Source organism: Dasypus novemcinctus, chromosome 10 (genome assembly GCF_030445035.2).
Source record: "Dasypus novemcinctus isolate mDasNov1 chromosome 10, mDasNov1.1.hap2, whole genome shotgun sequence".
Classification (NCBI taxonomy): Eukaryota; Metazoa; Chordata; class Mammalia; order Cingulata; family Dasypodidae; genus Dasypus; species Dasypus novemcinctus.
The window spans coordinates 119,469,537-119,486,855 of NC_080682.1; the positions used below are offsets into that span (position 1 = coordinate 119,469,537).

The 17,319-nt window shown below is 42.4% G+C and overlaps 2 protein-coding genes across 5 annotated transcripts in view; one reads left to right on the plus strand and one right to left on the minus strand.

Annotated features, from left to right (window-relative positions):
- DLG2 (discs large MAGUK scaffold protein 2) overlaps nt 1-2,220 on the minus strand; it is a 2,400,703-nt gene extending 2,398,483 nt beyond the window's left edge. For 2 of the 3 annotated variants that reach the window (XM_058306075.2, XM_058306074.2), the window contains exon 1: nt 548-1,752. In XM_058306075.2, the coding sequence (XP_058162058.1) occupies nt 548-566 (19 nt within the window). In that variant the 5' untranslated portion in view covers nt 567-1,752. Of the gene's footprint in view, nt 1-547 lie in introns of all 3 variants that reach the window. The other variant, XM_058306073.2, reaches the window with a different exon arrangement.
- Nucleotides 2,221-2,450: 230 nt separating this feature from the next.
- On the plus strand, nt 2,451-9,428 carry TMEM126B (transmembrane protein 126B). Of its 2 annotated transcripts, XM_004478146.4 has the most exons (5): nt 2,451-2,556; nt 5,502-5,620; nt 6,589-6,782; nt 8,691-8,802; nt 9,074-9,428. In XM_004478146.4, the coding sequence occupies exons 1-5, from the start codon at nt 2,500-2,502 to the stop codon at nt 9,255-9,257; spliced, it is 666 nt and encodes a 221-aa protein (XP_004478203.1). In that variant the 5' UTR covers nt 2,451-2,499; the 3' UTR covers nt 9,258-9,428. The 2 variants fall into 2 exon arrangements, with proteins under 2 accessions (XP_004478203.1, XP_004478204.2); XM_004478147.4 differs by lacking the exon at nt 8,691-8,802.
- The last annotated feature ends 7,891 nt before the right edge of the window (nt 9,429-17,319 follow it).

Sequence of the window (17,319 nt, forward strand, 5' to 3'; positions counted from 1 at the left end):
GGAAAAGCACAAAAGTTAACAAAGTTGTGCTTTATCACAAAAGATTTACACTAGAGTAAAACCAAACTATGAAATCGATTTTCTTTTTTTTTTTTAATCAAAAGATAAATTGTAAATCTGTAAGTCTGTTCAGTGCATACAAAATTACTTTGCCATCTTTTACAACTATGTAATTAGCTTGATAAATATTATGGAGAAGAGTTCCATTGTACAAGTTTCTTTTTTAAAGATTGTTTAACAGTAACCTTTAACAGGCTAAGAAAATAAGTTAAAGAAAATCCCAAATCCTTGACACGGAATCTATTCTTATTACAAAAGGTGATTTAGATAACCTGATTCATGAAATTACAAATATTAATAATTAAATACGGCAGTCATACTTCATTTTACTTTAGCAAAATATTAACTGAATGTTGTACCACTGGACATTTCCTCAAACCCAAGGAAATTTTACCTTCAAATGGAATATAATTTAACACTACAAATACCAGAATCAAGAAAAGGGAGAAAGAAACAGGTATTACATATAGGAAGCCTCATAGCCCACCTTTCTTCTTGACTGGCATTCTTGGGTCTTTCGGCGGCCACAGGATTCAAGATCTTTTTTCAGGTCTCAGCTTGATCCAGCTGGATTAAGGCCAAATCCAGGTAACTGTTGCAAACCACTTGGCCAGTTCAGTTTTGAAATCCAAGCTGAGTCTTCTGTTTCAGATAGAGAATAACGGTGTATTTTTTCCACAATTAAACTTGTGACATCACCCACAGAGTTTAGACACAACTAACTTTTGAGTTTTTCAAGTTTTTTAATTTTTATAAAATATTTGTTTTTAAAAAACTGAGAAAATTATTGTAGGCATCGGAAACGTAATTAAAACTCTTCAGACAGCAACATTTTTGGAAGTTCAATGACTACTCAATTAAGGCACAAACCAAATTTGGACAGCTGTCTCACTACACGGGAGCAACTTGAAAGATGCACTGGTTGATGATAGAGAAGATTCTCAATTCTTTAGGGAAAAATCTAACCACCTCCTCCCCCTCACCAAGGCAAAAACGCAAAGCCTCTTTGGTCTTTTAAGAGGTGGGTGAGTTTAAACAGTTCTCTGGGGGCAGAAACAGACTTGCAAGGCCCCCTTCTATTTACTGGACCAGAAGTCCCAGATCTCATGCCCTCAGCCAGACAGGATACTGCTCGCTGTCATTTTCATCTTTTTCTTCGGTGCTCTCCAATCCCTCCCCAGGTTTGTTCCTTAATGCCCCTCTGATTCTGGTCCTCCCATATATTAACCGAGAGGAGTGAGAAGAAGGAAAGCGATCGCTTGGCATGGAGACATTAAAGTGACAGTGCTACTCAATGGGCACTTGATGCAGGATGAGTTGGCGAAGCAGGTTTCTTCACAGTAGAGTCATTCACATCATGCCATCTCTTCCCATCCCAGCAGCTACCTATCCGGCGAGGAAAAACAGAGCCTCTTCGACAGAAGCCAAACCTTCCCCCAAAGGCGTTTTCAGAGACGCGGGAGTAGTGTTAGGCGTGTAAACAGAAGCCGTGCAAACCGTCCGCGATTTCCTGAGGGACTCCAGCTGCTCGGCTTCCACGTCCACCTTTTCTCTCAACCTCTCTCCAGACTACCCCCCTTCCTTTTGCAGAAAAAACAAGCAATCTCTCTCTGCCAGGGCTGCCACCCCTGCCCACACCCCGTTCTTAAGCAGCAGAGCACTGAAACCTCCTGCACCCTCCAGCGATGAAGTGTTTCCTCAGGCAGGAGAAACAGCAGCCTTAGAAATTACATAACTCTCAGTTTGGCATCCCTAAGACATGGAGACTGGAGGGCCGGGGGTTGCTGGTCTGAGAGACAGTGCAGGGTATTTAACGAGCACAAAAGAACGCCGGGCCTCATGGCAGCGCCCCCACCCCATCCCGAAACCCCGGGCTAATGGGGGGGGGGTGTCTTCTGGGGAGGGGCACAAATTTCTCTTCTGTATTTTTCACAAGCTGAGCGAGAGGACGGAATGAGGGGCCTAAAGAATGGGAAGAGGAGTCGCACAGCCCTGAGGAGAGGCGGCTCGTCAGGGGTGCTCTGGCGGCGCCGAGTGGTTTGTAGGGTTTCGGGAAAGGAGCGACGGAGGAAGCCGGAGCCTTAACGCCGAGCCAGGCCCGGGCAGAAGTCCCTCAAGGCGGGAAAGGACCGGGCGGCTCGCGCCACCTAAGACTGGAGCGAGGTAGGAGCCAAGCAACCTCGCTACACTCCGGCCGCCCCATCCCGCCCCCACACGCAGGACGTGAGGAGAAGGAACGAGACTGACTGAGAGCGGGGGAAGGAATGCAGGGCCACGGCCCGACGCACCCACTGGCGTCCGCTCGTCCGCGGAGCCAATGAGCAGCCGTAGTTTCTGGACTCGGCGACCAATCACAGCCAAGCAGGGAGGGCGCGGCTTTTGATTGGGCGGGGGCGGGCGCGGGCTGCCCGCCCACCCGGGCTCACGTGAGCCGCCAAGATGGCGGCGCCCGGGTCGAAGGCTGGCGCTGACTTGAGGGATGCGGGTGTGGTGCAGGTGAGAGCCGGGGAAGCGCCCAAGGTGGGCGGAATCTGGGGTGGTGTGTCTGCAGCCTCGAAGTGTTGGGGAGTCCTCTGAGATGATGCACGTTAAAGGGGATTTGAAAAACAAAGGGCAGCAGCTTCAAGTCCAGGCCGGGAGCAATCGATTTAGCCCCCGGTCGCTATGGGAAGTGTCGGACTGATAATAGGAGGCCGTCAATTTAGTCCTGATTGTAGACAGCTTGTTTTCTCTCGCCTCCGGGCCTTTGCACAGGCCTCTCCTTCGGCGTGGACTACTTCCCAGCTCCTGTCCCTCCCCACCGCCGCCAAATTCTCCTTTTTCGGGTCTCCGCGTAAATGTCACTTCCTCCGGAAAGCCTTCCTAACACTTCTGGCTAGACTAAGTATCCTTTTTCCTAGGTGTTTTTCCTAAGGCACACTCATTCTACTTTTAAATTGCCTGATTATTTTGTCCTGATCTCCCACCTGCTAAGCTTCGGATCCTGAGGACGGGACTCTATCTTGATTATCCAGGGACCTGTCATATGCCGGTGCTCTCCGTAAATGATTGTTGAATAAAATTTTGGAGGTCAGGTGAAATGGTGTACACAAAAACACTACGAAACCGTAAAATGCTCTGCAAACTTTAAACCTACTTTAAAATGTACATTATGCATTGTAAGTGGTGGCCCGTTGAGTGGCTTGGACTAGTGTTTAGATTTAAATCATTGTAAGACTTGTAAAAAGTCTTTCTGAAAGTTACCAGTCTATTTCTCTGCTTTAATAAACAGTATAATGAAGACAATCAACTCTTTATATTGACAGTGTCTTGGAAATACTAGACAATAAATATGTTTCAGTATTTTATGATCATAATTCTGTTTTCCCTGTACAGAGCTGAGGGTGTAGACTGGGTAGGAGAGGCAGTTCCAGGCATTGCCTGCAAGTTTTCTCTATAGGTAATGTGGGATTTCAATGAAGTGGATGACAACCAGTATGAAAAACACATGAGGTTCTGTTAAAATACAGATTTTTGGGCCTTCCCCTATTTCTGTTTAATCCAAATATCTCGTGAGGGAGAACAAGAGACCACTTTTCAAACAAGCTTCTGAAGCAGGCTAATAAGCTAGGGAATTAATAGATGGATCTGGAACCTGGCAGGAGAGTCCACATGGACATCAGAAACCCCAAGATGGCTGCTGGAGGAACCCCACCTCCAGAATTCTGCTACCTAGAACAAAAACTTCTTCCTGAGAACAAGGAAAAGTCCGGATGTTCTCTAGGAACCTTCTCATTGGGTTCTCACTAAGGAATTGATGGGTGGGATAATCCAAACAGCAAACAGCTGAAACTCCCTCCCCTTCCATTAGCAAAGGGGTGGAATAATTAGCAATTAAAAGCAAACCGGGAGGCTTGAGTGCGCACTCTCACCTTACTCTTCTGCCTTCGCACCTGTCCTGCCCTCTATACACCACTGTCGCCATTTTTCCACTGCTATGTGGCCACGGAAGTAACCCTAGAAACTTAGAATCTATAATGGGGAATTGTAGCTTGTAAATTAGCCCTCTTCATCCCCTTCCTCACTACTGGGACCCCTACTCTGTTATTTTCTGTTATTTTCCCCCATTTCTCTTCCCTCCCTACCTAAATAAATTACTGGCCTAACTAACTCACCCAGTGTGCTCTTAAAATTCATTTCTGCAGCATAGCCAAAAACTTAAATAGAATCCGGTAACACTTCCAATGATGATTCTTGTGCACACTATAGGTTGAGAACCATTGAGTTATTATTTTCTGTGTTCATTATGTTTAGTCCACTTTAATTCTCTTGCCCAATACTTTCGAAATTTATTAATATCCTTGACTATAAAAGTTGTTAAAATGGAGATTTCTGTAAATACGTGAAAGGCCTAAACTGGAGGAAATAGAGGAAAAGTATTGAACTTTCCATCAAGATACTTTCCACTTACTGATGTGTAGTAAGTAAACATTTGCAACCACAAATATGGATTTGCATGAATTGTCATATTTTCTCATGTGAACAAAGTGAAACACAACTCTTGAATCCCATGATACCTGAGTGGCAAAAGATTTGCAGATATTATTAAAACTTTTCACAGAGGTCCTTTTGAGTTTTACCCAGAGCAAAACATCAAAAAGGCTTCTTACTGGTTTCTTTTAAGATACTACTGTCCAAGTAGTATGGTCCCTTGAAGTTGGCAACTGCCTATTCATATGTCACACTTGTGGGCACAGGAAACTTCCAATCCTGGAACCCAGCACCATAGGTCCAAGCTCCCTTATACCAGATACCCTATTTCCAGCAAAGGCCCTGCTTCTGCCCCAGGTGCTACCAGGGAACTGGATGTATAGCTTTTTTAATCAAAGATAGCCATAATCCACTGCCCCTTCCCAACATGCGTTGTCCATCTTTCTGATTTTCTCTCTTGCTACTCCAAAACAATCCTCGCTTTTTCCTACCTCTGCAGGAAACTCAACAGAATCTCCAAAACTAGCCCATGCTTTCATAAGTGAGAAAGGATAAAGAGAGTTATCAACAAGCTGCAGCTACTGATTTCCATTCCCCACCTGAAAAGCTGGAGAAGGGAAAATTACAAAGAGACTATTTTCTTGATATGGCTAGAGGGGGAAACTTGGAGAACAAAACTTAAATATCTCAGTAAATTGTCTGTCTACACTAACACTTAGGGCAAGTCAACTTTTCTGAACCTCAGATTTCTTACCTGTAAAAAGATGTGAATCAAAAGTCAACTGTCAACAGATAATGAAAGCTCAGTAGTTGTTGATTAAGTCATTAATATAAAGTATGTGAAAGCAGGTGCCATAATATGTGGTACATTACTCGTCTCTAATACGGTTTTTAAAACAATCTAAAATTTATGAGTTTAATTAATAATGACATCATTAGCTATTATGGTTCTGGAATTTTGTGTTTTCTAGGATATCAAGATGGCAGCATATCTGCATGGTCAGCCCAGTCCTCTTGAAGATGCAAAACTCAGAAGACCAACAGTCATTGAAATGATAGGGAAAAAAATTGAATATCTTAGTAAAGAAAAGTAAGACACATGTACACTGAAAGTCAGTAGCTTTATTTACAGATTTTCTGTATTTCTTTTGTTTATGAGGACTATTACTAAGTTAACTTCATTGAGTTGGTTATGGAGAAAGCTTATAAAAAAAGAAATTGGGGGAAAAGAACTAATAAAAATAGTGGTTTGCTGGAAATTGGGGCCATGGGTGTTTTCTTTTGCTTCTTAAGAAATTTCCAAAATTATTGAAACAAATTGTGCAATAAATATTTCTAAATTAAAAATAAGTAGGAGAAAACCATTTGAGAGCTACTTATATTTCATTGATGATAAATCAAATGTAATTTCAGTTCAGGATTGATTACTTCAACCTTATACTGGGTACAGCAAAAAAAGGAATATAGATGCTATGATGCACATATAATCTTATACACCAATTTGACTTTCAGATTAATAAAGCTTAAGAATAAAATAAAAAAATAGCTAATATTAGGCCTTAGAAGTTTCTGGATTTAGGTATAAATTAGATTAAGCAAAACTAGATCTGTCAGTTTTAAATATATCTGTACTAATTAAGAAATCATTACTTTCTAGAAGGCCTAAAAAATTGTAAGCTTTTTTCAGATGACCTTATGCAAATTAATGTATTAGTAGTAGGAGCTGTATTTTTGGATTTAGGTATCATATAACATTTGTCCACATTGGTACTTATATTTATTTGTGGCCAAAATTTTGAAGAGCTCCATTTTAGAGCCACCTTAAATAATCCCAGAAAGAGTCATATCCTTTCATTAGAGTGCAAGTTCTGTGAGGGATTTTTACTTACTTTATTTACTACCCCATCCTGAGCACTTGGAAAATACCATTCACATACTAAGGGCTCAAGAAATATTTGGTGTTGAATAAATGTGTAATAACAAATGACTGTCAAGGCAAGGATAAATCTATTAGGAGAATATTGTAATGAATTCAAGTTTTCTTGTTTTTCCTACTAGGACCTTAAATATATATGGGTCAGTGTTCCTTGGAACAACAGCTGGTTTCTCTGGAATATTGGCAAACTTCATTTTCAGACACTGCTTCAAGGTTAACCATGATGCTTTGAAGACGTACACATCATTGACTACACTTCCATTTTTGTCTACTGTAGTTAGTTATAAGCTCTTCGTAACGGATGCTTTGTGTTCAGGTAAATTTAAATTCACTAATGTTTATTAAAATTACTCATTTACACATACTGTTACTACTGCTCGTAATAATAATTCCTTATATTTATATATCGCTATACCACTTACAAAGTACCTTCACATATAACATCCTATTTGATCTCCACAGCAATCTTTTTTTTTTTTTTTTTTTTAAATTTTTTTATTTTTTATTGACTTTGTAATAATATTACATTAAAAATATATATGTGAGGTCCCATTCAACCCCACCCCCCCCACCCCCCCTCTCCCCCCCCCCCAACAACACTCGTTCCCATCATCATGACACATCCATTGGATTTGGTAAGTACATCTTTGGGCACCTCTGCACCTCATATACATTGGTTCACATCATGGCCCATACTCTCCTCTATTCCATCATGTAGGCCCTGTGAGGATTTACAATGTCCGGTGATTACCTCTGAAGCACCATCCAGGGCAGCTCCATGTCCCGAAGACGCCTCCACCTCTCATCTCTTCCTGCCTTTCCCCATACCCTTTGTCCATTATGTCCACTTTTCCCAATCCAATGCCACCTCTTCTATGTGGACACTGGATTGGTTGTGTCCATTGCACCTTTATGTCAAGAGGAGGCTCAGATTCCACCTGGATGCTGGATGCAATCCTCCCATTTTCAGTTGTAATCACTCTAGGCTCCATGGTGTGGTGGTTGTCCTTCTTCACCTCCATCTTAGCTGAGTGTGGTAAGTCCAATAAGTCAGATTGTAGGTGCTGGAGTCTGTTGAGGCTCAGGATCTGGCTATCACATTGTCAGTCCAGAGATTCAAATCCCCTAAATATATCTTAAACCCCAACATTAACTGCACCTCCAGCACATTAGCATGAAAGTCTTATGAAGGGAGATCCCATCTGAGTCCAGATTCATCACACATAAACACCATTTCCAAAGAGGGGCCATCTGCCCTGGTAGTTAACCCCATCGGCCATGACCATAACTCCCATGGGCCACAGCAATCTTGCTGATCAGGCAGGACAAGTAGTATTGTCCTTTTTTTTTTTCACAAATAAGTAACTAAAACTGAGATGAGACGTGATCAAGTGCACTAAGACGCTGTATAGTCAGTATACTGGGAAAAGAACAAGCTCTGGCATACTGAAAACACAGTTTCAGAGCCTACCTCCCACCACTTAGGTTTTGTGACATTGGTCAAGTCATTTATTCTCTAAGCCTCAATTGTTTTATCTATGTATTAGGACTGGTAGTACTTACCTCACAGGATGGTTTTGAGAATTAAGAGAGAGGTGCTATGTTAAATGCCTAACACAGTGTGTGCTTCTAACATTGTATTCTACCTCCTCCCTTTACCTTATGTTTCACAACTAGTAATTGATGAAACCTCTAACCCCTGTTCATTCTTCAGGTCCCTGCTTACATATCTTCCTCAAGGAAACCTTCCCTGATTCACTCAGGGTAGATATGTTCTCCTACACTTTACCTTTAAAGCAGTGTACACACTTATAATTACTTATTAAAATATTTGTTTAATAAATTTTTTCCCTGGCAGACTAGCCAGAAGCTCAGTGATTCAGTCTCTTTTGCATATCACTGTATCCCTAGCTGACACATAGTAGATAATAAAAATGTATTAACCTAGAATCCAGTTTGGTATTCTTTCATTATGAATTGCTTTTGCAACTACCAACATATATTAGAGGTAATTCTCCTGATGATAGATTATTATAAGAAAAGCATTTTAAAAACTTGGTACATTGCATCTATAATGTTCCACAGACTGCATTTCCAATACTCTAGACTGTTTCACTGTGGTTGAATTCAGTGCACATAACAGCCCTGTGTAGCCTAAGGCTATCTTAATAATTCTTATCCTGAGTTTTAAAAAGAGACAACCAAATTTACTGCTGTTTTCCAGGTAAGATAAGCCAAGAGAACTGTGTTCTGAGAAGTTCACTGATTAGCCTAGTATGTGGGGTTTTGTATCCCAGTGCTCTGGCTTTTTCTAAAAATGGACGTCTAGCCGTCAAGTAAGTCTGTTTGTCATTCTTTTCCTTTTCCTTTCCTTTGCTTCTTGTCTTCCTTCCATTCTTCCTTCTTTTATTTTTATTTAGGTTAATAAATTTTCGTTCTTTAACTGTCGACACATTTCAAACAAAATATAGTGTCTCAGGTAGCTAATTTTGAACTTTTTTGCTACCTGCGTGATAGACCTAGAATGTCAATGCACAGTTTAATATATCATATATCCATATTACAAATATATATCCAGTAAAATGATTAACTCATTTCCCTTTTTAGGTATCATACTGTTCCACTGCCACCAAAAGGGAGAGTTTTACTCTCTTGGCTGTTGCTTTGTCAAACAGAGTTGAAAGCAATGATGATTCCTCTAGTCTTTCAGACATTTGCTGGAATACTTAATGGTCTGCATCATTATGCAGTATTTGAAAGTACACTTGAGGAAACTGAACGTGAAGATTAACCAAAGAATGAATGGATACTAAAGCAGGCAAATAGATTTTTTATGGTGAGGAGCCGGATATTGCTGAAGAGTTAAAGTAACTGGAGAGACAACTTTTGTTTGTCCCTCTGCCTGGTATACAGCAGGTACACAATAAATATTTGGTAATTCAATAAATAAATGTTAATTTCATCTTTCTTTCCTCATTGTATTTGAAAATGGGTTTGGGGCTTTAAGGTATGATCCAAATATTTATATGGCATATTGAATACAGTGAAATGTTAACTATTTTACTATTTTGTTTAAGCAGTTTTACTGATATATTCACTTACCATACAATCTATCCAAACTGTACAATCAATGGCTTTTAGTATAATCGTTGTGCAGTCATCACCACAAAAATTTTTAGAACAATTTAATTACTCTAAAAAGAAGAACTCCATACCCCTTAGCAGTCACTTCTCAACTCACCTAACCTTCCCCAGCCCTATAAAATCACTAATCTAGTTCCGTCTTTATAAACTGATTTATATTTAATTTTATATAAATGGAATCATACCATATGTAGTATTTCGTGTCTGGTTTCTTAGCATAGTTATTGTTTGGGGTGGGGTTTTTTGCCTGATATTAACATCTTGTAACATTAACATAATGTTTGTTCGGTTTCAAAGAAAAACAGTCTTATATATGCAGTATTACCATATTCATATCTCACACGAGGCTTTTCTGTGCTCTACAGTCTTGTTCAAACCCAGCTCCTGAGGGTCAAGGGTCAGGGTGACCACAAGACCGAGGAACACGCCAGGCAAATGGTTAGACATGAGCTTTATTGGGACTGAAGAACAGGAGAGACTCTTCAATGGCAGCCAGTCAGAGAACAAAGATAGCACTCTGCAAAGAGGCAGGAAAAGATGTGGCGATATAAGGAGTCTCAGAACAAAGACCTTCCATAGGGTATGAGTGCCGCAGTTTCTGCAAGAGTTCACAAATGGGGGCTTTTGGGAAGTGGATTTGGCCTGGTGGATAGGGTGTCTGCCTACCACATGGGAGGTCCAAGGTTCAAACCCCCGGCCTCCTGACCCATGTGATGAGCTGGCCCACGCACAGTGCTGACGTGCACAAGGAGTGCCATGCCACACAGGGGTGTCCCCCGTGTAGGGGAGCCACCAAGCTAGAAAAAAGTTCAGCCTGCACAGGAATGGTGCTGCACACACAGAGAGCTGGCGCAGCAAGATGACACAACAAAAAGAGATGGATTCCAGGTGCTGCTGACAAAAATACAGGCGGACACAGAAGAACACACAGCGAATGGACACAGAGCAGACAACTGGGGTGGGGAAGGGGAAAGAAAGAAACAAATCTTAAAAAAAAAAAAAAATGGGGTGTTTTGTGATATATGGCTGGAAATGGAGTATACAGCCTTGAGAAAATTATAGTTTCAGTACCATCTGTACACTTTCCTCCAGGGAGGCGTGTTACTTTTTAACTAGTGAGCGCCCTGTTATCCTAGTGGCTTGCTTTGGGCTGTGTTTCATTTAAGGAGGGCAAGTCCCAGCCTTGGGCTCTATTAGTCAGCCAAAGGGGTGCTAATACAAAACAACAGAAATCTGCTGGGCACTATAAAGGGTATTTATTTGGGGTAGGAGCTAACAGTTACCAGGCCATAAAGCATAAATTACTTCCCTCACCAAAGTCTATGTTCTCATGTTGGAGCAAGATGGCTGCCGACGTCTGCCAGGGTTCCAGCTTCCTGGGTTCCTCTGGGCTCAGCTCCTCTGTTTCCTCCACAAAGTCAGTTGTCAACTCTCAGGCAAACAACTCCATCTCTTTCTCCAGGACTCCAGCTTAAGACTTCAGCATCAAACTCCAACATCAGAAACCGTCAACTCTGTCCTTTGCCATGCCTTTTATCTGTGAGTCCCCACATACCAAGGGGCGGGGACTCAATGCCCTAATGATGTGGCCCAATCAAAGCCCTAATCATAACTCGGTCAGGCCTAGATACAGATCAGCTTACAAACATAATCCAATATCTATTTTTGGAATTCATAACCATATCAAACTGCTACAGGCTCCCACAGCCTACCCCCACACAGCCGCCAGCATTGGCCATAGGACATGCATTGCATCCATAGCCTACAGAAACGGTGTAACAGACGACAAAGTAATAAGAGGCCTCCACTAAAAACTAGTAGACCTATGAAGACATGTCCCCAGGGCCAGGAAAGGGAATTAAACCAGTCAGATAGGGGGTCAGTAGCTAATTCATCGATATGCTGTATGTGCTCTTGCTTATGATTTAAAGCTTGTGAAATATGGGAGTGGTCAGGAACATATACACAGCTCTGAGCATTAGTGAGGGCACAGGTCCTGCCTTGTGCTGTATTAAGAATATCTAAAGCCATTTTAAACCATTACAGCATATCCTAATAAAGGTTTAGACTTATTTACTTGCTCCTTACAAGGGAAAAAATATATTTATAAGACTTGGGGAGCAGATGTGGCTCAAGTCATTGAGCACCTGCTTCCCACATATGAGGTCCTGGGTTCAGTCCCCAGCCCCGATTCCTCAATATATATTTGAGTCTTATGGGAAGGTGGTAGCTGGATTTCAGTCTTAAAAGGAAAGGTCTTATTCTAAACTTTGATGGGTTGCATTATTCCATGCCAGCAAGGCATTCCATGCCATCCAGTTTGCAGGTGTGACCAAGGAAGGCCAGTAGCACCGGAGGATGGCAAGTTTGTGCAAACTCAACTTTGGGTCCGATTGTGGACATGAATTACTGCCAAAGCCCACTGCAGGAAGGTATTGGCTAGGGCGCTACGGGTGACAAGAAAGACATTTATGGGGAACAGTAAGGGGCAGACCGTGCTGATCTAAAGAATACAAGAAACATTTCCATCAGTAGATAACAAAGTACCATGTAGGGGGGTTTTATGAGGAGGCTTCCCCCCCCCTAAATTCTCTGTGTTTTCTTCGATGACATCAAAAACTAGTTTAGGCGAAGGAGAGTCCACATCGATACACACAGAGCCCCAGCGGGAATAGGAGGCCCTGGATTCCTAAAGATTTTTTTGTTTAAGCTGTGGTCTTAAAACAACGTTTTGGGGATGCCTATTTCTCATGGGCTTAAGATTCCAACCAGCAAGGCTGCATAGGCCAGTACCATTGGCCTCAGTTTCCCAGTTTGTGTAGTTTGAGGCATAGGCAGCAGTAGATAATTATTATTTCCCCTTTAGGGCTGTAGGGCGCCTGGTCCTTTAACTTGTAATCTCACCACCTGCATTGGTCCTCTGTTAGCATGTCAACTGCAGCAGGGTCCACAGCTTGAGGTGCTGAATTTAAACAATCAAGGCTGGATACAGCCTCTTAGTTCATTGTTGTAAAGACACATTGTTGCCTTTTGTTTCTTTGAAAGGCCATTCATCCTTTCTATAAAACCTGCACCAGTGGGGTTATAAGGTAGATGGGAAGTTCAAATGCCCTGGTCGCTAGACCAAGACTGTGAGAGCTGACAGATAAATGGAGTTTCTCGGTCACTGTCAATTTGGGCTGGCACTCCAAAAGGGTACTTACTCTCTCTAGGTAGCAAATAGTAGCCTGCTGTTTACGAGAATCCCGTGGCAGTGTCTGCAGCAGTGAAAGCATACCGTGCCCCTTCCAAGAACGGGAGGGGACCAATGTAATTCACTTGCCGTCATGTTGCTGGGGTCTGCGCTTGGCCAGTACAGCCCATCTGGTGAGGCAATTGTCACAGCTGTCCAAGTGAGCATGATGGACACTCATGGTGATGTTCACGAGCTGCTGGCGAGTGGCAGGAAGCTGGAACTGCTGGGCCAGGCACCACAGGGTCTTATGGCCATGATGTGTGCCTTTCCCTTGGAGCCACCCCGCCGCTTCTTGGATCTCAGTGCTGTGGCTCTGGACCTTTGTGAGAGCATCCGCCTCAACATTCCCGAGAGGGATGTTAGAGGACGGGGGACGTGATAGTTCCCTGTCGCTGCTGGCAGGCATCCCAGGCGTCCTTCCACAGATGTCCCCCATAGAGGGAGCCCCACGACAGTCCACTGCCCCTGTTTCCAGGCTGCCATCCAGGTGGTAGGGCCTTTGTACACGGCCTAACATCAGTACCGACTGTTAATGCGTCCCCGGGCTCAGGTTCTATAACCATCTACATGGCTCCTGGCTCAGCCCACTGACCGCTTTGCCTGATGCCTGCTCCCCACCAAACAGAGTCAGTGCTGGGCTGCACAGCCACAGCTGTCCTCGTCGGAGGCCGTCCACTAGATGAACAGCCCATATACTGTGACTTTTCTGGAATTGTTCCTATGTCTTCTTTAGTGGGCACTTCAACAGCCAGCTTGGCATTTGTAACGTGGGCTGAAGAATCTTCTACATCACAACTGGGCCTGGGATCCCATGCATTTCAGCACTTAAAGGGCTGGTGTTGAAGACACTGTGCCACAGCAGGTAAGCTTCCCACTTTGCTAAGGTACTTAACTGTGCACTGCCAGAGTGAGGCTTGTTCCCAGTATCCACAATCCACCCCTGGATAGGGATGGCCGTCTTCAGAGTGATGGACACCTTTGGGTTAAGCCCTGCACTTGCAACAGGGCAAGGTATGAATATGCTGCACATAGTTGCATCTCTTAGCGGCTACATTGTAATTCAGCCCCTTTCCACAATCGTGGCCAAAACCCAAGGAGTACTCACTTAGAATGCTGCCTTCGCCACCAGCACCACCTGAAGCCAGCATCAGTGCCGGCACATCCAATTCACAGGGCAAGTCAGGGTCCTCCCCCTTCTGGCTTGAGCCTGCCCTCTCTGCTTCTTCCAAAGCAGCCTGCTGGGGGTCCTCCCATTCCACGGATGAGCTTTTCTGATTAGCACATACAATGGTTTCAGTATCTGAGCTAAATGAGGGATGAACAGTCTCCAGTACCCCAACAACCCCAGAAAGGCATCAATTGTTTTGGAGTGTGGGGTGTGTGAAAACATTGTACTTTATTGATTACAGCAGTGGGTATAGCTTTTGTCTTACCTGACAGACACCCCCCAAGAATTTGGCAGAGCAGCCAGGGCCCTGCAGCTTGTCCTGACTGTCCATTCCCAGCTTTCAAGATGAGATGCTATTTTCTCTGATTCTGAACGAGAACTACTGGTTAACATAATATCATCAACATAATGAACTAGGGTTACAGCCACAGCTTTCTCCACATGGGCAGATCTATGTACAGCCAAGACGTCAGGCCATACAGAGAGCCTTGGGGAAGCACCATAAAGTCCAAGTCTGCTGTTGGCCTCCCCATGTGAAGTGGAATGCAGGCTGCCTGACTCCTCTAAGGAGATACTAAAGAAAACATTAGCAAGATCTGAAACAAAGTGATAATGACATAACTGGGTATTAATTTCTTGTAATAAACCAGCAATGTTTGGGACTGCTGCATATAGTAGAGGTGTTATTTCTTTTAATTCATGATAACCTACTATTATGTGTCACTCTGTGGCAGTCCCCTCCCCACCAGGGCCACTCTTTATGTAGCCATAGGGCTGCTTCTTCAGCACGGGGGGGCAAATTAGACACATACAAGCCAAAGCCTCTGCCTCTTGATTCCCAGGTGAAGAGGTTATTTCTGTGACATATAACATTTTTTAAATAATTAAAAGCATGATTAACACATTATACTATTATTTAATATTATGTGGTGTATTAGTCAGCCAAGGGGTGCTGATGCAAAATACCGGAAATTGGTTGGTTTTTATAAAGGGTATTTATTTGGGGTAGGAGCTTACAGGTAGATACCAGGCCATAAAGCCCTCACCAAAGTCTATTTTCACATGTTGGAGCAAGATGGCTGCCAACGTCTGCAAGGGTTCAGGCTTCCTGGGTTCTTCCCTTCCAGGGTCTTGCTTCTCTCTGGGTTTAGGGTACCTCTCTTCCCAGGGCTTACTTCTCTTTCCTCTGTGAGCTTACTTACCAGGGCTCCAGCTTAAGGCTTCAGCATCAAACTCCAACATCAAAACTCCAACATCAAAAACCCTCAGCTCTGTCCTTTGCCATGTCTTTTATCTGTGAGTCCCCACCCACCAAGGGGTGTGGACTCAATGCCCTAGTGATATGGCCCAATTAAAACCCTAATCATGACTTAATCACACCCAAGTACAGACCAGATTATAAACATAATCCAGTATCTATTTTTGGAATTAATAACTATTATCAAACTGCTACATGCAGAAACATTGTTAAATCTCTAGGAATTTTATACAATCTTTAAGGAATTATAAGAATATTTTATCCATACAACTTTGATTAACAGGTTTTTTAAAATCCCTTTTAATTTTTATACACTTTTCAAACACTTTCCATTCAACTTATAACATATTAAATGAATTCAACTATTTTATTACTTCACTTTTTTAAGGTGAAAGAACAACTTTTTTTTGCAATATTTGAAATACTTTTCAGGATCTGACTTTGAGAAAGCAAAATGCTGAAAGTTGATAGGTTTGAACATTATGTTCTTTTAAAAGTGAGAAAGCGTGTTTTTCTTAAACAACCAAGGACACGATAAGGTTAAAGTATAAGAAGCTATTTTGAAAAAAAAGCAGACATTCTGCTTTGTGTACTAACTAATCAGGAGGAAAGTAATTTTAACCTTCTGCTAAAGCAGACCAATGATTTAAGAAACTTTGTCACTTTAACAGAATGAGTTAAATTTTAGTTTTGCACTAGTATAGTTTTTGATACTAAAGCTTTTTAAACTTTATAAATAGACTTATCAAATCTTACCCTACTTTGACCACAAAATTTCTTTGTCCATGCACCTTCTGCACTTTCTGTATTCATTCAGCTTTTGTCCAACATTTTACTTTCTTCAATAAACAGTTATTTTATCTTAGGGAAAAAAAATTTTTTTAATCAATAATAATTTTTTAAAAAACAACCACATTCTATATAACTTACATACTTAAGTTACCAAAATGATTTTGGAAACTCTCCAAGCAAACCCCTTACAACATATAGTTGCCATCAACACTAAACAAACTTGGCAGAATAATGATTCAATTTGATTTTATGCAAACACAACTTCTCTTCATTTCAAATACCCAGTAGCATGCAATACTAGAACACTGATAGTTCATAGGGGATGGGTTTCAGAAGTATACTGCTTTCTTTATCAGTATTTCAGAGAGAAATATTGAAACATTTACAAGGATGCATTTCTGAAACAGTTTTCTGGAGGCAAGTTGGTTGATGTCAGGGCTAAGCCATGAATGAACTGCAGGCTTACAAAACCAGCCAGCCTTTTTCTTTCTTTCTTTCTTTTTTTTTTTTTTCTTTTCTTCTTTAACTTTCAAAGAGTTGTCCAGTTTAAAGTTACTAAACTTATGGGGACTTCTGGGAAGATGGCAAACTAGAAAGGCACAAGACTCTCTTCTCTCCCAGAAAAATAGCTAGGGGACAGGCTGAAACAGCCTGGGGAAAAAAATCTTCTAGGGTTCAGGACACCAGGCAAAGGCTGGACAGCACCCAGATGAGAGAGGAACAAAGGAAAAGGACTGCAGCAAAACTGTGAGTTAAAACTAGCCAGACACTTTTGAATACTCAGGTCTCTGGGCCAGTAGCTACAGACAAAGGGAACTCCAGGGATCCACTACCCCAGGACAGGGGAGAGAGAGGGACATAGCCTAAAGCTGGCTCCCCTTTTGACCACAAATTTGGTCTGCTGTGTCCCACCAGCCCTTCCAGGATGGATGGGGCTGCACCATTGTTTGCCTTGGAAGCCAGCAAGGGCTAGAGATCCAGGACTAAAGAAATCTGACCCTCCCAATCAACCTCTATACTAACCAGGACTGATTGTTGAGGATGCAGAGGGGATTGGAATTATTTCCTAACTGGGAAAAGGGAGGATGCTGCCAGCAAAGGCTGGAGAACTGTCTCTGAGAAAGTTTGAATTACAAGGCTTTTGGACTCCAGGCAGGAACCTCTGTCACATTGATCCAGTCCAGTTGCAGCAAACACACTCCACCCAGGCATTGAATTGCTGGCAGACCAAGGAAGTGCATGTGAGAAAATTAAAA